This window comes from Hippocampus zosterae, chromosome 3 (genome assembly GCF_025434085.1).
Source record: "Hippocampus zosterae strain Florida chromosome 3, ASM2543408v3, whole genome shotgun sequence".
Taxonomy (NCBI): domain Eukaryota; kingdom Metazoa; phylum Chordata; class Actinopteri; order Syngnathiformes; family Syngnathidae; genus Hippocampus; species Hippocampus zosterae.
Genome location: NC_067453.1, coordinates 13,728,076 through 13,751,596, shown reverse-complemented (window position 1 = coordinate 13,751,596; position 23,521 = coordinate 13,728,076). Strand labels below are relative to the sequence as shown.

At 44.6% G+C, this 23,521-nt stretch overlaps 1 protein-coding gene across 2 annotated transcripts in view; it reads right to left on the bottom strand.

Annotated features, from left to right (window-relative positions):
• The window catches only part of elmo3 (engulfment and cell motility 3), a 25,135-nt gene extending 1,614 nt beyond the window's left edge, over window positions 1-23,521 (bottom strand). The window contains exons 1-20 of one of the 2 annotated variants that reach the window (XM_052061690.1): window positions 23,234-23,521; window positions 18,215-18,321; window positions 17,156-17,196; window positions 16,985-17,057; window positions 16,012-16,062; window positions 15,677-15,846; window positions 14,387-14,486; window positions 14,146-14,297; window positions 13,928-14,006; window positions 13,432-13,482; window positions 12,787-12,909; window positions 12,047-12,169; window positions 11,867-11,971; window positions 11,138-11,246; window positions 10,913-11,049; window positions 1,131-1,294; window positions 926-1,038; window positions 720-824; window positions 571-650; window positions 39-119 (exon numbers count right to left, since the gene is read on the bottom strand). In XM_052061690.1, coding sequence (XP_051917650.1) covers window positions 39-119; window positions 571-650; window positions 720-824; window positions 926-1,038; window positions 1,131-1,294; window positions 10,913-11,049; window positions 11,138-11,246; window positions 11,867-11,971; window positions 12,047-12,169; window positions 12,787-12,909; window positions 13,432-13,482; window positions 13,928-14,006; window positions 14,146-14,297; window positions 14,387-14,486; window positions 15,677-15,846; window positions 16,012-16,062; window positions 16,985-17,057; window positions 17,156-17,196; window positions 18,215-18,292 — 1,935 coding nt within the window. In that variant the 5' untranslated portion in view covers window positions 18,293-18,321; window positions 23,234-23,521. Of the gene's footprint in view, window positions 1-38; window positions 120-570; window positions 651-719; window positions 825-925; window positions 1,039-1,130; window positions 1,295-7,132; window positions 7,690-10,912; window positions 11,050-11,137; window positions 11,247-11,866; window positions 11,972-12,046; window positions 12,170-12,786; window positions 12,910-13,431; window positions 13,483-13,927; window positions 14,007-14,145; window positions 14,298-14,386; window positions 14,487-15,676; window positions 15,847-16,011; window positions 16,063-16,984; window positions 17,058-17,155; window positions 17,197-18,214; window positions 18,322-23,233 lie in introns of those variants that run through there. The other variant, XM_052061691.1, reaches the window with a different exon arrangement.

Here is a 23,521-nt window from a genome sequence, read left to right as displayed (position 1 = left end):
TGCCTAAGTTGATGTTGATGTTAATGAGCTTCACTCACGTCAGTCCTTGAGGGGGCGATGAAGTTGAGGCTGTACTCCTCCACGTCATAGGTGATGCTAAACGCCAGGTCCAACACGTCCTACATGCAACACACACACGGCAGTGAGGTCTCATGCACACTACATCCGTGTTTACCCAACACAACTGACATTGGAAAAAAATCTCATAGCACACTATCAAACTACAACGTCAGACACAGTATTCTATAGTACTTACTGTATCTGTACATTATTCTCAAAAGTTACAGATGATTAGTGGGGGAGGGGGTGTTCCTGTCCTCAGTTATTCACTGCAAAACTTTCCAATTTGCTGTTTTTGTGCATTGAGAGGAGCATCATTTTGCTTTTACTTACCCCCCCCCCCCCCCCCCCCCCAAATTGAGTTGTGCAGGTTACAGATCACATTAAATGGTGGAAAAAGTATTGAAAGTGTTAATTTTGGTCTTATTTTGTCATATCCCAAAAACCCGGAATTTAAACAGGGGTGTTGGGACTTTTTATTTACGCTGTGAATAAAAATGAGCGGGTCACCTTGTTCTGTTTGCCTTTGTTCTCCTTCATGTGAGGACACTCTTTGCCCACCAGCAGATTCTTGATGTCTGCCACCGGGACTACACAACGAGCGCAAGTCATCAGTAATGCTCTGAAGTATGTTCCTCAATCACCCACACTCCACTCACTCTTTTCTTGCAGTGTTTCAATGGGTGGAGTGTCCGAGTCCTCCTCGAGGTCGCCGTAATGCAGCATTTTGTGATTGGGCGACAGACGACAGTACCACAGTTTGTCTAAGGGGGCAACAGTCAACAGCATGAACATATGCAGAAAAGGAAAGAGGGGAAAAAAGTCTTCTTTCTTGAGTGTTTGTGTGTGTGTGCTTGTCACTCACCTTGTCTACGTCGGCTGCTGATCTTTCTGAACATAGTCCCCTGACAAAGCCTGTTGAGTCTTTGCTGGCGGATCAACTCAAGCAGCTCCGGCTTCAGACGTTCTTTCAGTTCACTGCAAAGACACGCAGCATTTTTACATTTTTTATTTTATTTTTTTCCCCCTCTTCAGTTGAGCATGTCGGCCGTGCTCGTCCTTCAACTCACAGTACGGGCGGGGCCAGTGTCTCTTCCTGGTGTAGTCGCTCGGTCTGCCGCAATTTGAGGATTTCGCTGTAGTTGAGCGCGTTCACTTTGTTCTTGAAAAGCTCCAGGGAGGTCGGCTTGGTGGACAGAGTGCGCGTGATCTGCTCCCTCACCACCTGCATCACCTGCAGCACACCGACCGCGTTGATTTATACTCCCAGTCACAATTAGGAGCTCACATCATTCCTCCCCTCCGTGAGCCGTCACCTTACCGTGGTGGAGGGGTTTGTGTGTCCCAATGATCCTAGGAGCTAAGTTGTCTGGGGCTTTATGCCCCTGGCAGGGTCACCCATGGCAAACAGGTCCTAGGTGAGGGACCAGACAAAGCACGGCTCACAAAGCCCCTTATGACAAATAAAATCGATGGTACCCAGTTTCCCTTGCCCGGACGCGGGTCACCGGGGCCCCCCTCTGGAGCCAGGCCTGGAGGTGGGGCACGTTGGCGAGCGCCTGGTGGCCGGGCCTACACCCATGGGGCCTGGCCGGGCTCAGCCCGAAGAGGCAACGTGGGTCCCCCTTCTCATGGTCTCACCACCCGTGGGAGGGGTCAAAGGGGTCGGGTGCAATGCGAGCTGGGCGGCAGCGAAAGGCGGGGACCCTGGCGGTCCGATCCTCGGCTGCAGAAGCTAGCTCTTGGGACATGGAATGTCACCTCTCTGGCAGGGAAGGAGCCCGAACTGGTGTGTGAGGCAGAGAAGTTCCGACTGGATATAGTCGGACTTGCCTCCACACACAGCCTAGGTTCTGGTACCAGTCCTCTCGAGAGGGGTTGGACTCTCTTTCACTCTGGAGTTGCTCACGGTGAGAGGCGCAGAGCAGGTGTGGGCATACTTATTGCCCCCCGGCTCAGTGCCTGTACATTGGGGTTCACACCGGTGGACGAGAGGGTTGCATCCCTCCGCCTGCGGGTGGGGGGACGGGTCCTGACTGTTGTTTGTGCATATGCACCAAACAGCAGCTCAGCATACCCACCCTTTTTGGAGTCCTTGGAGGGTGTGCTGGAGAGTACTCCTGCTGGGGACTCCATTGTTCTGCTGGGGGACTTCAATGCTCACGTGGGCAATGACAGTGAGACCTGGAGGGGCGTGATTGGGAGGAACGGTCCCCCCGATCAGAACTCGAGTGGTGTTTTGTTATTGGACTTCTGTGCTCGTCACGGACTGTCCATAACGAACACCTTGTTCAAACATAAGGGTGTCCATATGTGCACTTGGCACCAGGAAACCCTAGGCCGCAGTTCGATGATCGACTTTGTAGTTGTATCATCGGATTTGCGGCCGCATGTTCTGGACACACGGGTGAAGAGAGGGGCGGAGCTGTCAACTGATCACCACCTGGTGGTGAGTAGGCTCCGATGGTGGGGGAAGATGCCGGTCCGTCCTGGCAGACCCAAACGTATTGTGAGGGTTTGTTGGGAGCGTCTGGCGGAATCCCCTGTCAGAAGGAGTTTCAACTCCCACCTCCGACAGAGCTTTTCCCATGTTCCGGGGGAGACGGGGGACATTGAGTCCGAGTGGACCATGTTCCATGCCTCTATTGTTGAGGCGGCCAATCTGAGTTGTGGCCGTAAGGTGGTTGGTGCCTGTCGTGGCGGCAACCCTCGTACTCGCTGGTGGACACCAGCAGTAAGGGATGCCGTCAAGCTGAAGAAGGAGTCATAACGAGCCTTTATGGCCCGTGGGACCCCAGAGGCAGCTGACGGGTACCGACTGGCCAAGCGGACCGCGGCTTCGGTGGTCGCCGAGGCAAAAACCCGAGCATGGGAAGAGTTCGGTGAGGCCATGGAAGCCGACTTCCGGACGGCTTCGAGGAAATTCTGGTCCACCATCCGACGTCTCAGGAGGGGGAAGCAGTGCACCACGAACACTGTGTACAGTGGGGATGGGGCGCTGCTGACTTCGACTCGGGGCGTTGTGAACCGGTGGGCAGAGTACTTCGAAGACCTCCTCAACTCCACCAACATGCCTTCCTTGGAGGAAGCAGAGCCTGGGGACTCTGAGGTGGGCTCTCCTATCTCTGTGGTTGAAGTCACCGATGTGGTTAAAAAGCTCCTCGGTGGCAAGGCCCCAGGGGTGGATGAGATCCGCCCAGACTTCCTCAAGGTTCTGGATGTTGTGGGGCTGTCCTGGTTGACACGCCTCTGCAACATCGCGTGGTCAACGGGGAGAGTGCCTCTGGATTGGCAGACCGGGGTGGTAGTCCCTCTTTTTAAAAAGGGGGACCGGAGGGTGTGTTCCAACTACAGAGGGATCACACTCCTCAGCCTCCCTGGTAAGGTCTATTCAGGGGTGCTGGAGAGGAGGGTCCGTCAGGAAGTCGAGCCTCAGATTGAGGAGGAGCAGTGTGGTTTTCGTCCCGGCCGTGGAACAGTGGACCAGCTCTACACCCTTAGCAGGGTCCTTGAGGGTATGTGGGAATTCGCCCAACCAGTCTACATGTGTTTTGTGGACTTGGAGAAGGCGTTTGACCGTGTCCCTCGGGGAGTTCTGTGGGGGGTGCTTCGTGGGTATGGAGTACCGAACCCCCTGATACGGGCTGTTCGGTCACTATACCACCGATGTCAGAGTTTGGTCCGCATTGCCGGCAGTAAGTCGGAATCGTTTCCAGTGAGGGTAGGACTCCGCCAAGGCTGCCCTTTGTCACTGATTCTGTTCATAACCTTCATGGACAGAATCTCTAGGCGCAGCCGAAGCGTTGAGGGGGTCCGTTTTGGTGGCCTCAGTATTGCATCCCTGCTTTTTGCAGATGATGTGGTGCTGTTGGCTCCTTCAAACAGGGCTCTCCAACTCTCACTGGAGCGTTTCGCAGCCGAGTGTGAAGCGGTTGGGATGAAAATCAGCACCTCCAAATCTGAAACCATGGTCCTCAGTCGGAAAAGGGTGGAGTGCCCCCTCCAGGTCGGGGGGGAGATCTTGCCCCAAGTGGAGGAGTTTAAGTATCTTGGGGTCTTGTTCACGAGTGAGGGCAGGAGGGAGCGAGAGATCGACAGGCGGATCGGTGCAGCGTCTGCTGTGATGCGGACGTTGTATCGGTCTGTCGTGGTGAAGAAGGAGCTGAGCCAAAGGGCGAAGCTCTCAATTTACCGGTCGATCTACGTTCCAACCCTCATCTATGGTCACGAGCTATGGGTCGTGACCGAAAGAACGAGATCCCGGATACAAGCGGCCGAAATGAGTTTTCTCCGCAGGGTGTCCGGGCCCTCCCTTAGAGATAAGGTGAGAAGCTCGGTCATCCGGGAGGGGCTCCGAGTCGAGCTGCTTCTCCTCCACATCGAGAGGAGCCAGATGAGGTGGCTTGGGCATCTGATTCGGATGCCTCCTGAACGCCTCCCTGGTGAGGTGTTCCGGGCATGTCCCACCGGGAGGAGACCCCGAGGAAGACCCAGGACACGCTGGAGAGACTATGTCACCCAGCTGGCCTGGGAACGCCTCGGGATCCCCCGGGGAGAGCTGGAAGAAGTAGCTAGGGAGAGGGAAGTCTGGGCTTCCCTGCTAAAGCTGTTGCCCCCGCGACCCGGCCATAAGCGGTAGAAGATGGATGGATGGATGGACATCATTCCTTCCAAATGCATATTTTTGAACTTGGAGGCTTTTCTACTACGAGCAAGATTGCATTTTAAAAGTGTAACAAATAAACAAACCCATTCAGTGCTCGACTTTTGATATAAGGTCGCAAGCTGACAGCCAGCTGTTAATTCCCCCCAAAGCATTTTCCCCAAACAGCTGCCAATCAATGAAGCGTGCCTTTTTTTATTAACCTACTTCACACTCATTGGCCACACATAATTAGAATGATCAATGAGTGATGGAATTCATATTTTATTCAATAAGGTTCAGTGGCCAACACGAACAGATAGGGTTACTCAATAAAAAAAAAAAAAAGGAATGACATTAAACACTAAAATTGACAACAGAGCAAGATCAAGTTAACTCTGTTTATGGCCCTGACCGATTTATTTCGTACTTTGCATTTAATACAGAGCAGCGATTCAATACAAAACTAATTTCTTCAAGTCATCATCCGCCATTTACCGTGATTTTTTTAAAAATAGTAATTTCATTATTACCGGCAGCATCTCGTTTACAATATAAACACACAGCCCCGTAGGTGTGACCAGCATACAAACTTTTTATTGTTTTGAATTAACTCTTTGAATACCGCCGAGCAACAACACGAAAAACAAAACAGAGTAATTCTGTGCTGATCCAATCCACGTCATTCTCGCAACTAGTTTTGATTTCAGTTTTAGTGCGAATCAGAAATGCCATTTTTTGTTTCTGCCTCACCAATGTGCCACTGACTGCTAATAAGCCGTGAGGTGTACAGGTGTTGGCTGCAAATCGAGACGGGTAGATATTTTGTTCACATTCGAGCCGTCTTCACTGCTCGAATTCACTCTGCTGACATGAATCATTCCTGTTCTAGTGATGTGTCGTTCGCGAACGAGCCGGCTCTTTGAAGTGAACGATGGGAGCCGGCTCCCACCTCATTGGGAGCCAGCTCCTCATTGGGAGCCGGAAGGGGAGGGTTACACGCACGCACGCGCACACACACACACACGCTGCAGTTTAGAGAAGGGGGAGGGGTTAAAGAAGAGACACACACAGCAGCACACTGAGCAGCACGCGAACAAGACAGACGAGGAGACGAGAGAGCTAGTTAGTGAAAAAAAAACAACACGGTGGAAAGTGGAAAGGTGAGAAAATGGATAGGAAACGCAGTGAAATATGGACTCATTTCAATTGAATTGATCAAAGGCAGCGTGTAGACTGTGCAAGGTTAAAATATCCCATGGATCAGGCTCCACAAATAACCTGCATAGGCACATCAGAAATGTCCACCCATCAGTACAATTTGAAGAGAAAAGACAAGCAAGGGAACCAGCTATTAAGAAAGGTGCTAGTGTGTCTGCAACTCTTGCTGCTGCTGCAATGTCACAACTGCCTAGATGTACAACCCAGAGCTCTATGAGCCACTTTATGCAAAAAGCTATAAAACCAGCAAAACAGAACACAATTGACGAGGAACTGGGTAAAATGATTGCAAGGGATTTTCATCCATTTTGTGTAGGCTGTGTGTTGTCGCAACATCTGTCCCCTCAGAGAGAATCTTCTCCAAAACAGGGCAAATATTAACAGAGAGGAGAAACAGGATCAACCCCTCAAAGCTGAGGCACTTGGTTTTTCTTCATGCCAATCTTCGCTAAAGACAAGCTAAAACCTTTACCTGGATGCTGCTTTGTTTCTTTTTGTTTTACAAATTTTAATTGATAATTTGTTGTGTGGTATTCAATGCTTACTTATGTTGTTTTACTGTAAATAGTTAAAAGCTTGTAAATATACACATTCAGAGATTGGATCTTTTTGACGACCTTGTTTTGAGATGGGTCTTTGTACTTTGTTTTTATTTTTGTAGCACTCCATGTTGAGTATGTTCAGAAGAATATAAATAAAGCCATATAAATAATAAATATTTGATATAATGCCTATTTTTTGCATTAGTACTTCATTTTACACATAATATTACGTTATTTTTGGTATTAAATTAATTTAAGCAACAAAAAACTGAGGAGCCATTTGGGAGCCGAAAGAGCCGGCTCTTTTTAGGGAGCCGAGCCAAAATAGCCGGCTCTCTAAAAGGAGCCGGAATTCCCATCACTATCCTGTTCACGCCCAAACTGGACTGATTGTGAACGATTCTTGACAAAAGCACAATGTGACAACCAGATGCCTGCACAATTCATTTACATTGCACACACAAAGCAGAAGCTTTCCAATTGGCAGAGGTTACAGTTTGTCCATCTGGCATCAGTGAATTCTATACACAGTGACAAAAATAACGCCGTAATACAATAACAGGGCACCGTGTTACATTGAACAAAATGAATGCACGTTTTAATCTTACATAAACTATATCCCGAAAGAATGTTTAGTTTATGAAAACATCACACAGATTTGCCTTACCTCCATTGCGACTCCTCACAGGGCTACTTAACAGTTGAGCAAATATTCCAATTCCAAACTTCAATGTGTGCGGAAAGAGGTCGTTTGTGATCATCTACATGACACCAGCAGAGGTGCAAGCCTGCTTGGGTGGCTATTTTGTAAACACACACACACACACACACACACACACACACATGCAAGCCGCCACCCCCGTCACAATTATCTAACCATGTGGGCCAATAAGAGCAAATGACTGGCAGTTGTCTCTCTTTCCGTAAAATGCATTCGACAATCTTCAGCAGAGGAAGTATAGAAGTTTGTAAGCAACAGCTTTTTTTCAGACAATATCACTTCTTATTTTTGCTGCTTTTTGTTCCTGCATGTGTAGTTGTCACTCCACTGCATACCGGTTATTTTTACTTGTTTCTGCACGAAGGATGTAACAATATCCATCACAGTACGATATCATTGCAATGTTAACTCCACTATCTGATAATGATCACAATGTTGCTGTTACTGTCTAAAAAGTCATAATAATGGAAAAAATAAAAAGCCCATGATATGGGGTTGGGGGGTACAATATTGTTTTTGTACATGTTCAGAGCAGTGACAAAGAAAACGTCAGTCATTTTATTCGCATGTGTTCTCTTTGGCTCAGCAACATAAAGTATCGTGGCCTATGTACTGGTAGTTTACAAAGCCGAGTTTGGCGAAAGCAAGCAAAAAGTGTGTGTGTGTGTATATATATATATATATATATATATATATATATATATACACATATATATACACACAGTATATGTATATAGTGGCGGACCCTCAGGGCCAGCAAGGCCTTCTCTGCTGGCCTAAACATTCATACAATAACATAAATTTAATTCATATCATTTTATTTTCATAAATATGTGAACAAAATTATTCTCTGTATTCTTTACGTCATATTATTTCCACTTAGTCGAGTGGCTTTCAATAATTTTAAATAACATTGAAAGCCACTCGATAAATAACTTATTTATTATGGTAGCAATTTTAACCACATATTTCAGCTAGCTTGTGTTGCCAGGTAAATTAAACTTGCTCGGGGCCTTCAGATTAAACAGAGCAGACCCCTGTGCGCTGTAAATGAACGGGCACAGTCAGGTTGCAATAGCCAATCAGATCACGAGTCTGCGCACCGGGCCAGCAAGAATGCCTTACATCGAGACTGGACGGTCGCGTTCGGTGAGTGGATGAGCACAAGCTAGAGGGAGCTATCATTTCATTTTAACCCAAAATGACCAAAGAAGAAGACGTTGATCTGGTTGCAGAACTACTTTCTACACAATTTTCAAGACGGACCTTCCACGAAAAGCTGGATATTGTGCGAAGAGGTCACCCAACTCCTGCGCTAGCTAGCCTGTCCCAGCAAGGAAAAGGGTTAGTCCGTCATTTTCAGACGAGCAATTATGAACGGTACACCCGTGGCTCACAGCCTCTGAGAAACGCTGCAAATTGTACTGCTGGGAATGCCGATTGCTTGCACCGGACCTATTTGGTGTTTGGAGCCACACTGGATTTACCCATTTAAGTTGTTTTACCAAGGCAGCAAGGAAACATCAGAGCACGGCTGGGCACTTAAAAGCTACGGTTTAAAAACGTTTGGGGACACTCGAGTAGATACATTGGTGAGTAAATGAATTTTATTTTACATTTCTTCTTGTCATTTTATTTCGTTCCTATTAAATTAATGGTAAGGAAATAAAATGACAAAGATACAAAAATGTATCAAATAAATCTGCTCACCTGCAATTTATAATGGCGCATTGTAGTCACCTTTGTGCACTAAAGTTCGTTCAATCTCAGCTGCTCAACATCGTCAGTTATTTGTTGTTGAATAGCCGATTCTCAAAATGCAAATGCTCTGTTTACTTTATTTTCAAAGAATAGTTTGTTTTGTTATTGTTTGTTTGGTGTCTCATATGAAACTGCGACATTGCGCAATTTATTAGACAGACTTGTTTAAGATCACACAGTGTAATTTGGGTGGCATTTTATTTAGTATTTTTAAATCATCTTTTTATTTTTGACAGTATCTCTAAATTTAGATTCCAGCTCTTAATTGTGAATGCATACTTGACGTTTTTAAATGCTCCTGAAATTAAGTCCTCTTTGACGAGCCTATACTGTATTGTGTTAATGTACTGTATGTGACGTCAATGAAGGCCTAAGGTTGAAATGCACGGTCCGCCACGGGTATATATATCTATATCTATACATATATCTATATATTTGGGGGGGGGGCGGAGATGTGCTGCTTTTAATATCATAACATGACGACAATGAAATCGTGGCAATTTAACTCATTCAGTGTCAGCCAATTCTGGACCAAGTCTGAAAAGACGTTTAAAAATGTCTTTGGGAGTGAATGACTTAAAAATCGTGATATCGCCCGCCGTTCTCATCGCATCCCTACTCTGCACATAATCAGTTGAACTGTGAGGTACAGTATTTATTGACACACTGTATGTTTATTCTACATACAATGCTGCTGCTTCTTCTATCTGCATTTTTTTGTCACATTCACATTTGCATAGAGCGTAATATTCGGGCATGTACCTTAGTTTAGTAATTTTGCCGGTGTTTATGGACAGTACAAGGAGTTCAGAATGAAAGACTACAGTATTGTGTGCAGGTACGTTTTTGCTACGTACGGCACTGCTGTCGTTCAAATTCACCCTTGACTAAATTATTTAGTCATGTACAGCGAGCCGTGCGCATCTCCGTACATGGTACTTATTGTACAGTTTTGACAGACTCATGTTGCCCAATCTCATTGCAAGCATGATGGTGGATTCTTTATGGGGTTAACTGCAATAATTCCAGTTTCCCCGTTGCGGGACAAATAAACACATCGCACTTTGTCATCTAAATCATGAGAAGAAAATTGGAGCGTTGCCCACTAATTTGTGTCCCGCCCTCTCGTATGTTTCCAGTGGTTTGACATTCGCTCTCTTGTTGTGTGGTTACTGCTGATGCTCGTCGAGCTTTGTTTCCCTCATTTCCTTCTCCCTCTGTTGCTGCCGCCCCTACACGCTCCCCTTTGTCCACTTAATGCTCCTTTATATTTGCCCCAGAGCACCGTGGATTGGGAGCTGTGGGCAAAAACAAAAGGCCACTCCCACTTCTAAAAAAGGTGAAAAGGTCACTGAGTTTTGTGGCCGTCTGGGGTGCGCTCGGTGGGAACAGCGCAGCTGCGGGGGATGTGGGAAATGCAGATGGGGACAAAAGCGGAGCCACTTTGCCACGGATGATGATTCAAACGGACAGATTATCAATATCTCCTGTAGACAAGCCCCCGCTGCTTAAAACTTGGCTACCGCCTCCGCCATTGTATAAGCATGACAATGCGCTTAAAAGGTCACCGTCCTTCCATGCATAAAGGCGAGCATAAAGAAAGGGCTGGGCATATGCATCAAGGTCCTAATTGCCAAATAAAAAGACATCTTAAACCTATTTGAGTGCTTTTTTTCTTCATTTTTGTGAGAATGATATCAAATGTGCGACAAATTTAAAATATCAAAACAGAGAGACACTGATCGGCGTGCCCTCACTTACAAACAGAACAACGTGCATCCGATTCTTTCGTATCAAGCCCTCCCTGAGCAAAATACATTCTTAGTGTCAAAGTTAAAGATTTTGGGGAATTAAAAGTTTGCCCGGATTAGGGTCAAAGGTCGAAGCGGACTTTGGGCAAGAGGCGGGGTACTTCCTGGACTGGTTGCTAGCCAGTCACAGGGCCATCTCAATTCACGAACGCACCTTGTCAAAGTCTTCCTGTGTGGCTCTCATCTCCTTCCACGTCTTGTTGAGCAGCTGGATGCACACACAGAAAAGCTCCTCCAGCAGCCGGTCCTGACTGAAGAAAATGGGGTGGTAGTCTGAGCCGGTCTCGGAGGCTGCAACGACAAGAACACAGACGGACCGTCGGTCACTTTACGGGATTTGTTCACGGTGAGGGCGAAGCAGAACCGCCGGCAGACTCACGAGCTTCCCCGATACGAAGAATTTCACACAAGATGAGCGTGAGTTGGATGCTGCTGCGAGCAAAAGGACACTCGTGCTTGTCCTCCCTGCTGCTATTCTCCAAGACAAACTGACAGAGGGATGAATGATGTGATGCCAGGTCACAAATTGAAACAGCCGTCATCATGATATGAAAATAAAATTTTTAAAAAAATCAAAAAATCACACAAACGGGATGGGAAAGTATTTTGGGGCATCAAGCCGACAGGAAGTGGAAATGGAAGAAAATATGGACCTGGATTTTACCATTCATCGAGAACAAGTGTGTTCAAAGCCCGACCCTGGAAGATTGCAACTCGTGGCCGGAAGGATTCTAGTCTGCTAGCTGGCTACTGCCAGGGTGCCCTTGAGCAAGGCACTGTTTTACATGCCCACTTTGGAGAGCTCTGACGCTTCTCACCGTGGCCAATTTGGGGGAGCACCATAAACATAAAATAAAGTTTGAAGTGATGGAATGGACTCGATGCACGCAGCACTTGGGTCGAAGTCGCATTTTGACTTCTGGTTGGCATGGAAACGCATGTGCTCTTTTTGCACATGCAATTTTTAAGTAATCATTGTACAGAATGTGTTAGGCAAGATAACGCATAATGGTTTCGGAGGATGTATTGAAAGCCCGATTCATGGATACAGACAGGTAGATATTTCCTTTGATAACAACTATGCGATGGCAAACAAAATCACACTCACCCTGCTGTAAGCATCAGGATTGCGTGCAGCAAAATAAAACATGGTGTCCAAAGCTAGAAGGCCGGGGGGTGTTCGCACCAAGTCCTGGCCAGGATTACTATTGTTCTGGAAGTGTGGTACATACAAACTGTTAGAATGACTTGGACGAGACCACTTCCATATTTCAGCGCTGACACTTACAGAGAAGCCCAACTTCTTGAACTCTTTGGCGCAGAGAGAACGACGTCTCTCGTGACTCAGACTGTTCTCGCTCTCCGTTTCGAAGGCTGCCTGCCGCAGACCGTGAAGGATGTCTCGCTGCTCCTAAATAACAAATCACACCTGCACGTTTACTACATGCCCGCATTTTGAGTGGACCGGCATGCAAGCTCAAGCAAAGCATTACAATGCTTTCAACTTGGAACATGAGGAGAAGACAACTGAGCTTGAGCAAACTGAATTTATGTACTATATGAGACAAATGAGTGACGTTTTGTCCTGATGGATGGTTGCGTTCATGGTCAATCATGTGCCTTGTGGAGTCAGAGTGACCTCAAACAATCACAATCTAATCACCATATAAGTTCAACCCTTTCATGCACTCTGTAACCTGATAACACGATTAACTGTCCACTGTAGTAACCGCTGTCCCTGAAAAGGTTAAACTACGGCACTCATGACAGTGACTGACATGATTTTTTTTTTAAGTTACGCACAATCAAAAGTTAGGTTAAGTAAGTATATGGATAGTTAAACTCTGATGGATTTATGTTCGAGCCTCTAATATGAACATTTTCTGCATAGAAGGACTTTGATGGGATACATTTTGGTGAAACTTCTTAAATTCAAGATGGAACGTCTCCACTTAAGCCAAATTTACTTTGAAAATCCTATTCCTAATACTTTTTGGCTTTTTGGTACATGGTGTCCGTGGGACTCGCCTGGCTGTAACAGTCCAGTGGCGTCCTCATTCGCGGCTCCAGATGATTCAAAGTCACTGATTGGAGGACATACAGGTAGTGGGCCATCTCATCTTGGACTGAACCTGAACTGTGGATGATATTCTGGAAAAACAGTCATTTTCACCTTCATTTTTTTATAATTTAGTAGGAAGACAAGATTTTGAAACTCAAAAGATTTTGAGACTCAAAAGAAGCAAGTGTAATCTTATGAGTCATATATTTGAGAAATAATCCTATGACAATATAGTTATTTTTTGCAATGTAAAACTTTGTCAGCGTACATGAAAAAAAGATATAATTTACTTGCGAAGAAAAGGTGTGGCATGGGAATAAAGTTGTAACTTTATAGGGAGTGAAGATCAGAGGAGCAAGTCTCTTTGTAACTATGGCTGAATGCCGCTCTTATGACTATGAACTAATTTGTACGTTGAATCACCAACCTACGCTAACCCAATAGTAAAGTCATAATTATCCTAACAACCATCACCATGCCATAATTACTTACAGGCTATAACTACAACTACAGTAGAAAAGTCACATAGAAAAACAGTATGTATGCCGGCAATAGAGCGAGTATATTACTTTACCGAGGGGGAGGTGGTGGTGGGGGGTGTCACAATTTACCTTGTAAATGTACTGACGGAGATTCTTCTTATTCAGGTATGCAAACATTTCCTGGAAACAAAAAGACAAAAAGAAAACTTTTTTTCATGGTTTTAATAACAGGTTTCCAACACTGGAGGGCAATAGTGAGCTAGTAGCAAAAAAGTGCTGGACTTGATAAAACTATGATCTCGATGATGAAATCACCCCTTGCTGGAATATGAAGGGTGGATTTATGTGCTAGTGTGAGTATGTCACAAAGAAAGTGGGAGAGAATAGGAGACAGGCAGTTGAATGAAGAAAGTGTTACTGCGCAAGGAGAAAGAAGCAGAGTCCGAGCAGAGGCAGTGAATGACTTGTCTGTTTACAGGAAGTCTAAGATGACCGTCACAATAAGATCTGCTGCCCGCTGAATACAGTGCCGGCTAGATTGTGACTGTGGGGCACTGTGGGGTCTGACTGGTGAAAATTCTGCACTTATTACTGTTGGACTTGAAGAGAAGAACCAAATCAGCACCTGTCTGTCAGCATCCCCGGCTGTCTGCAACAGAGCCATAAGTAGAGCCATAGCTTTGGTCTGAATCTGCTGATTAGTCCTGCGGGAAGAAACACACAGAGTGACGGACCACATTTAGAACATGAAAAAGCAATAATGACAAGAGGCAAAAGTCTTTGGCCTCACATACAGTGACATCACTGGGAGTGCAAGAGTCAAGTCGGTCGATGGTTACTCACATCTGGAGGTGAGCAATGAGCCTCTCCATGGTCACCACTTGTTTGACCTGCAGGAAGAGGCTGTGGCTGCTAAGGACCATGCTCTCCAGGATGTCTAAACACACCTGCTGGATCGACGCGTCGCCCACTTTGGCGTTGACGAAGCAAGCGATCTGGATTGGAGTGGGAGAATGGCAAAGATTACGCAAGTGTAAAAAAAACAGGACTAAATGGAACGCATATAGAAAGTAGACTGCGGCACCTTCTCAATGAAGATTGACGAGAGGTTTTCCCAGGACACTATGCCGTGATCCATCAGCTCCATGAAGGCGGTCAGTGTGTGGGTCATGATCAGAGCACTCCTGAATCATGCATGCAAACAAAAGCAGACATACACTCAGATGTTGGACAAAATAAACAAACAAAAATAAATAAATAAATGGCTGGCCATCTTCGAGAACAATAATTTGTTAATCCATCATGGGAAAGGCAGCACAGTGGGAAGCATGGGTTCGAACCTCAGTTCTGGTTTTCCTGTGTGGAGTTTACATGTTCTCTGTGTGCTTGGATGGATTCTCGTTCTGTAACTCAGGATTGCTCCCTCATTCCCAAAACGTGCATGTTAGGTTAACTGAAAACACTAAATTGTCCATCGGGGAGAATGTGAGTGTAAATGCTTGTTTGTTGACTTTCAGTGTTGCCCTGCAGGGCACATAGACAAACAATTGTCGATGGACAATATTTAGTCTTACCCCTAACTCAGGGGTCGGCAACCCAAGATGTTGAAAGAGCCATATAGGACCAAAAAAAACCCCAAATGTCTAGAGCTGCAAAAAAATAAAAGCCTTCTATAAATCTTACAATGAAGGAAACACATGCTGTATGTACTGTATGTAGGAGACGCCCCCATCGAATGTATTTTGTGATTTCCTCGCTTGATTTTTTTGGGGGGGAGGGTGCATTATTTTCACTTTTCTTAGTGTCAGTGAAGTGATCATGAATTTCCGTTTTTCGGAGGCTGTCTTTGAACGCCTCTCGAGTTGAACGAGAGGCGAGAAGGCATGGAGTCGGACGCAGACGAGTCTGTGTTTGTTGAGACTGTTAAAAGCATAAACAAAGTGTACGTTTTAAAAACCCAACATCACAGCTCTCCTTTTTCGAAGCTGCAACATGTATCAATATCTAGTTGAGCTACAGTATATTAGCTTACTATCGAAATCTTTTTCCATTTTCAAACATTTTTTATAAAGCTCCAAGTAGCCACTAGATGTCGCTAACGAACCGCATGCGGCTCCGGAGCCGCGTGTTGCCGACCCCCGCCCTAACTTAACAGTTAGGACTTGGCATGTTTTTGCCATGTGGAAAGCCTGGGCACAGCGAGTACATGCCAACTCCAGGTGGAAGGGCCAGAGAAGAGAACAAATCCAGAACCTCAGAACTGTGAAACACATCAAACATGACACCCGTTACATGCATTTTAGCTGCATGATAAGAAGTTGTCTAGTTCAGTCTGGGAAAATGCACATGTGAACACAAAACAGAGAAAACTAACTCGTTTGAGTCTTCCACAATCTTGACCAGTAAGAGGTGTCCGTCTCGGCTGATGAACTCCTGCGCGAAGGTCACGTCCGTGGAAACGCAGGCGAGTTGTTTCAACGAATCGCAGCGCACTCCAAGGTCCATGCTTTGGATGCCCTTAAACAAATCCTCAGCACAGCGACCCTACATTCCCAGAATGAAACAAAAGAAAACAAAAACTCACTGAATACAATTTTCAGGCTTGTGCAATGTGTGGAGTAGGAAGAGAGAGAGGTTGGAGACAGCGGGCCAAAGAATGTGGGACGTGAAGGAGGAGCGTGACTTAGAGGCTACTGGATGCAGACTCACCGGGGCCTTGGTTAGACGCAGAATGCAGCCGTTCTTAATGTCTAGACGGTTCTAAAAACAAAACAAAACAAAAAACACTTGTGAAACACGAAAGCACGATTACATTGAGTCCCTTTAAAATAAAAGCCCTTGCAAAGTCGCTTTGGGCCAAGAATGTTGTTGCTGTTGACTCACCGCGATGAAGGAGCACCAACGTGTTTGACCATTTAGCCAAAAATATTCAGACGCTTCACCAGGAACAACATGCTAGAAAGTGCTTTCCACAAGACTTGGAGTTGTGGAGTGCGGATTTATATATATATATTTTTTAATCGGGAGAATTTTGCTCATAACCTCTATTGTAGTTGATCTCAAATGTGTATGATGGGGCCAGTCCATTTATTCAACAACATACTTGAAAAGCGCACACTTATGGAAGTTAGCTGAAACAAAAGTGACTTCCCCCCAAATGTTTACAGTCGGATCCAGAAACCTTTCCAAAATGCCTTCAAATGAAGGATGAAGATTGACAGTTGAAACCAACACCTAATCAAGTCAAATGATTGTAATGTCTCTCAATACTAGCTCATTTAGGGTTCATAAAGTACACAGCATTTTTGTGGGAAGAAGGAAAGCGGCATAATGAGGATTTTTTTTTTTTGCAAGATGAATTGGATTGTGTGGTGTGGATATTTGTGTGAAAAAAAGCTTGTGTGTGTGTGTGTGTGTGTGTGTGTGTGTGTGAGACAGTTACAGTGGGAGAAATGGAGCCGATTGTATTTGTAGCTCTTTATTTCCTTCTTACCGCTGTCTTACTTGTGATATGGACAGCATTTAGTTTCAGCAGTATTGTCAAAACACAATCGCAAACAAAGTTCACATGAAGTAACCTGAAACATTTTAAAAGTCATGCATCTCATCGCAAATCTCATGAATGCCTAAGAAGTGACTCTGAGTCCATCATTGTATAACATTCATTTCACTATTCACTCACCGATTCGGTGATGTATGTTTGCACTCCGTCGGCATACTGAAGCGCGTAGTTTTCATGACCTGGGAGATTCCAGCTACACATGCAGAACACACGCACAAAAACTTAAGAATAGAGTGGATGTCAAAACGAGGGCAAAATATATGAAAAGAGATGGAACACGGACAGACTTACCCATCACAGACCTCCTTTATAACAGCAGATAGAGGCTTCTTCTGCTCACAGACAAGAAAATGGCACACAATCACATACTGTACAGTAGGTCACATATATACTAAACGACGATAAACCCACGCCACAGTAAATGCATGCTGTTCATACAGTAGTAGTACAGCGTTGTGAACAATTACGCCCTCCGTGACTTATGTGCATGTAAATACAAGTCAGACTTCTGCCATGTCTGACACTCTGCTATCCTGCTATTAGTGGTCAGCCCTGTGGTCAAGCCGTCAAAACGTTGTGAGAGTGTGCGGTGCGCCTCGTGGCTGCTCTGTTATTAGTGGCGGAGACCATGCGGTGACCAGTCATATACAGTACGGAGGGAGAAACACAGCTGCGTCCTTAGGATGAGTTTGACTGATTGTGTCCTCATCACTATGTGAAACAATGAACACCCATCATGTAAATTAACTAGGGATTATGCGATCACACTTTTTTTGGGTCAGAGTCTTTGGTTTTATGTTCCTGCTGATACATAGTCCCAATCCATTGCTTTGCATTTGAGCGTGCATTTGATTTTTCTGAAATTAACCCTTTCAAACACCCTGTAACCTGATAACTGGATAAGCTGTCCACTGCAATAACCGCTGACCCTTAAAGGGTGAAAATAGAAATGAAGAAATCAGCAAATCGGTGCAAATTGCTTTTTGTAAAACTCTCAAAATAAACTCAAAGCTCTACCAAATGTATCTAGAAAATAATACAACCGATCGTTTTCACCCGACATCGGATCAGTTGAAAATCACGTGATCTCGGGTCAGAATATCCCGAAAATTAACACTTATCAATGCGCCAATAAAATGATGTCTAATAGATAATCTCCAAAATCTAACACGCTCAATTATACACAGTTGACCAAAACCTATTGAGCTCATCCCTAAGGAACTCAGACCATCTGCATTTGTCTTAATGTGCACATAAAATCTCTTTAAAACACACCATCAGTTGAAAATTACGTAAATGGAACGTTGTACCGTTTGTTATAAATGACAGTATTCAACCGTAGAGTATTACCTGGTCCAGTCGTATGAGCTGGGGGTAGGCCCCTGGCATCTGGATGGCTATCTTCACAATGTCTTTTTGCTGCGGCATTTTGGCACTTGTGGACTCCAACACGCTGGCTGTTTCAAAAAAGGAGAATGAGTCAATGTGTAGGGAGGTCCATCTGCACAGCCTATGAGAATCTTCTTCGAGTTCTCTGACAAGCTTCTACTATTGCGGTTGTAGTTTACAATGGAAAAGAACTGCACTGCACCTTACTGACAACTGTTCTTAATCATTTGCCAAGTTAAAGTCCATTAGCCTCACGGGCGAGCTGGAGGCTATCCCAGGTATCTTCGGACAGTAGGTGGGCTACACCCTGAACTGGTTGTCCCGCCAATCGTGTGGCAGACATAGACAAACAACAACCATTCACACTAACTATCACACCTAGGGACAATTTAGAGTATTCAATGAACCTTCCATGCATTCTTTTGGAATTTGGGAAGAAAGCGGCGTACCCGGAGAAAACCCACGCAAACACAGAGAGAACATGCAAGCTCCACAAAGGAATGCCGGAGCCCGGAGCCTGGGCCTCTGTACTGTGAGGCCATTCCAGCTGACTTCCGGGACGGTAGGTGGGGTACCCCCTGAATTGGCTGCCAACCAGTCGTAGTGTCTTGTACATGAAATGTGCTATAAAAAATAACTTGGCCTTGCCTAATTGTGCGGTCGACATTTTTATATCGCATGACGATATACAGTATATTGGTGCATCATGCAGCTATCCCAACGGACTAAAGCATTGAGCATTGTTAGATCCTTCAATGGTCCCGAGAGTCTTCATTTTTCATCTTACCAAATAGTTTGGATAATCTATGTTTCAGACGCCTTCCTGAAGGCTCCCAGTGTACCCCAATACAACAAAATAAGGTCCATAATGGCATGTTTGACAAGTTTGGTGTGTGTATGTGTGTGGGGGTGGGGGTGGGGGACACTTTATTGACGGTGAGATGTAGTAGAACAGATGTTCAGGCCCACACTCAACATCAATGCCCTCTTGGGCTCTGACACGGAATAATGAAAACTGGTTCAAGAGAGGAACTAAGTTCATCATTTCTGCTTTCTAAATGTGTGAGTACTGTATTCCAAAGACTGTTACATGGTGAACAGTAAGAGTAAGCATGAAGCTGATTTCTCACTGTGACATGGTGCCACTTCATTCTTAGGCCAATAACATGAAAGAGCAAATGTAAACTAATAGGCATTCTGAATGATTCGTAACCAGTCACCACTGGTGCAAAAGACTGCATTGCTTACAGTACATCTCGTTCATGGGTAAATAAACATTGCTGAGTCCGACACTAAAGGACAACGCACGCCACACCGTTTGAAGCAAGCAATACGTGGTTTGTGCCAGAACTAGAAAAAGACAATATTTCATTTACCGTATTTTCTGCACTGTAAGGCACCCCTAAAAGCATTCACATTTTTCAAAAGCCGACAGTGTGTCTTATAATCCGATGCACCCTATATATGGATCAATATTCTTGAATTTCTTGGGACGTAAGATTTTAAATGTTTTGTAAAGCGCTTTGTTACAGCTGCAGCTGTGAAAGCTCTACATAAGTAAATCTGTATTGCATTGTATTGTATTCCCTTTAGCGTAGCTCCAACTTGTGGATGCATAATGCAAAAACATGTTAAAAATCAGTTTTCATGGTTAATGTCTTCAATATGTCTTGGCACAAGTATGCCAGTATTCTAATATACAATAAAGTAGTGACCGTTTCATTTTCTGAATGACAAATTAGAAGAAATATCAGATCTGTAATATTTTAAGTGAGATAATTAGCTTTCCAAGTCATTGAAAACAACAAATCTATGTACATAGATTAAGTCTGGATAATTTTACTCCCGAGTGGTTTGCTGCAGCAGGCTTGTCAGCAAAATCTATTTACATAATAAATGTAGCGGTGTATGCTTGTTCTGGTAAATGATTGATGATTGTTAACCTGATACAAAACTCGCGCTGTGCGGTAAAACAATTTGATTGATTTAAGTAGACACAAAACATTTGGGTGAAAAAGCAAAAACATTTTATCAAATTTATTTATGACATTTGTGCATAAAGCCACCAGTAAGGTATGTGGTAGCACGGCAAGGTACGATTGGGCCACCATTAATGCTGGACTCAAACGGGCTAAACTGAAAGCAGCCATGTTCAGCGAGTTTCTCTTAAAGAAGAAGGCGGTTACTTCTCAAATGACTGACAGCGCCGCATGCAACCATCCTTTTCGGTACAAAGCAGTGGCGTGTTCCTCTTTCGTCATACATTTATGGTGCACAGCATAAAAGTAACGAAAGCTTTCAACTGTTTGGGCATACGCCGTGCGGACTTAGTCACACACAGTCACGCTAATGTTACACATTTCCTCCTCAACCTTCAGACAGCACTCCCCGAGGGGACAGAAGAAGCAGTTGTTCCCGCTGACTCTCCCCCTCCAACTCCGCGTATCCTTTACTCTCAGCACATAGATAGGGCAATCCAAATTCTTCTACGTGCTCATGAGGTCATGAAGACACTGAGGAGTTCAAACTTGTGCCTGCTTGTGTTCAGAGTGATGAATGGAACCCGCCCTGTGCACGATCTCTGGGATAGTTCACATACCACGACTCCCCTCTGGAAAAGAAAGCTCCTTCTCCCTTTATTGCAGCTCCTGTCAAAACAAGCCAAACCTCGCATCTTTACGGCTTCACTTCACTCATCTTGAGGCAATGTCTTTAATAGACGGCGTCTCCTCATTTTAATCAAGTGCAGCATGGTTGTTTTGAATCATTCACATTGACTGCATAGGAAGGACATCCTTGGGGTGTTCCGAAACTTCAATGTGCAGTGACAACAAAGGTCAACTCACAGCAATAAAACACTTGGCCTTAATCCAGAAGCGATTTTAGAAGAATGTGAGAACGTTCTGGAGCAATTCATGAATGAGATTCGTTTTAAAAAGCCCTCCTCAAAACTCACTTGTATTCTTTGGCGTTCGACTCAGCATGACTTAGATTTGTTCTTGATTTTACTGCTTGGTGCTTTCTACCGCCTTTATTACCGATTTGTCTTACTGTTTATTGTGCATGTTAAATCGCTCCATGTACAGCACTTTGTATGCAGCGATGGCTGTTTGAAAGTGCTCTATAAATACTGTTGACTTGACTTGACTTAAAAAGAGGAAAACTGGAAGTTGGAGCACACCAGGTCTGTCATGCCTCAAGAAGTTTATAGGGGCCACTATCTTGCTGGAATTTAGGGGGAAAAAACATGGAATTTGCACTTCAAATGCCTCGAAAATCCCACACAATTAACAAATTCACACACACAAAAAACAATGACCCATTCTACTACTCACGCTGCTTTTCTCGCCCATAATCTGCCATCCGCACTAGTTAAATCGAGTTTTTAGGTCAGTTTTCAGCATTTGAAACATGAGGCTAATTTTGACCCCGTGATGTCGCAATTTTGGCCTGCCTGAGAAATAAGTGGATATTTTTAACTGAAACTTGTCAGCCAATCAGAGAAGGGAATTTAATCCCTGGGTAGAAGACAAAATGAAAGATTCGAGGAGAATGATGAGAAATAATAGACGTACAGTTTTAGTCCAATTTCAAGGTGTTTTTGACCAGATATTCTTAAGACGGTATAAAAAAAGTCAATTTCTCCTGAACACTTCATCCAATTTTCAAAATTCTTGCAGCATTGTCCTAATGTGGTTTTTTCCAACCAGACGTTTGCCTTTTTACAGATTTTCATTTCTGGGAAATCAAATCCTGTCACTTTGCTCGTTAAAAGAAAATAAACTGCTGCATGATAGGGTTGCATTCCATTTTTTCTGAATTAATGCAAACTCCAGGAGCGCTTGAAAGTGATAAATGGATATTCCTGCAGCAGTTGAATAAAAGTTCCTGGAGCTGAATAAAACGTCCCTCCATCCAATGATGAAGCACACTTGGCCTGCTTGTCTTTACTCGCTCATGCAAGACCCTGCCAGGGCAAAAAAGGCCCAAGATAAACTTAAACCAATCCTTGACTGAAAATCTAAATAAGTTTGGTTAACGTTCTAACCTACTTTCTGACTCCCCAGATGTTTGCCATTTCTTTATTCTGGTCGCATATGAATGCTGATAAAAATAACAAATAGACAGCATTCGTCATTCGGAAAAAAAACTAAACATCATAATAAATCAGAGCTTTTATCAACCATTTCATTGTACTGCAAACAAAGTTTGTGGATTTATGAAGGAATACTTTTGTCACTTCACCCATCTAATGTTTGAATATTGAAAGTATTGTCATCTCAAGGGAAATATTATTTAGGTCACCTTCGGATTATACGGGTCCTGTGGCTAATTGTAGCAGCATCAGTAAACAATAAGACTGCAGGACGTCCCCTGCGCAACCTACTCTGGGGTCCATTAAATGTAAAATGACATGTCAGCATCATTCAGTGGGTGTGTATTCTTCCACGGCCAGTTGGCTTTGTTAGAGAAATGCCACAAGTAATTCTTTCTTAGACCTTTTGTTTGATCTTGGACAAGTGTGTCTCAACGCCCCCCCCCCCAAGCCATCCCCTCCCGTGCATGTGTGTACTGTGTCGGGAGAGGAGGGGCTCTCAGCTGCCCAATATTAATCTGACAGCCTACTAACACGCGCACGCACGCGCACTTGCACACACACACGCACACACACACAGGCGCGCGAGCGCACGCCAGCTACTACACTTGAATGCAAAATAAGGTCCTAATGTAGAGTAAACGGACGCTTAACAGTTAACGCAAAACGGTTGTGGTGTTTATATGAGTTATTTCCCCAACCGTAGAAGCCCACCTCAAGTCGAGAAAAAAAGTTTATCTTTACGTATGTCGTTAACTTTTTTAAGGACGAAAATCGAAAAGAATATGTCACTAGAGGTGGCAGTGAGTCATACGCGTAAAAAAATTATTCCGATCATTGCTTTGTTGGAAAGAGTGCGTGAAGAAGAGGATCGTGCGTCCTACCTGATTAGAAAATGTAAGTCGAGGGTTTCTCTCCCGTAGGAACCGTTGCCTTCGGAGCGAGGGACATTTGCAGCCGTCTGTTCTCCACACAGAAGGCGCAAAGTCAGCCTTGAAAAAGTCCCCACTCAAAGATTACTGTCGGAACTTGGTACCAAACAGGTTCAAAACTGTGTGATGTGCTTTCTTGGATAGTTTGTTTAATTCAAAGTTCCGGGTTAGTTAAGTACCCAGGGTAAAAAAATTCCTTTCGCAAAGGTAACAGATTTTTGACATACCACTTCCGGTTAC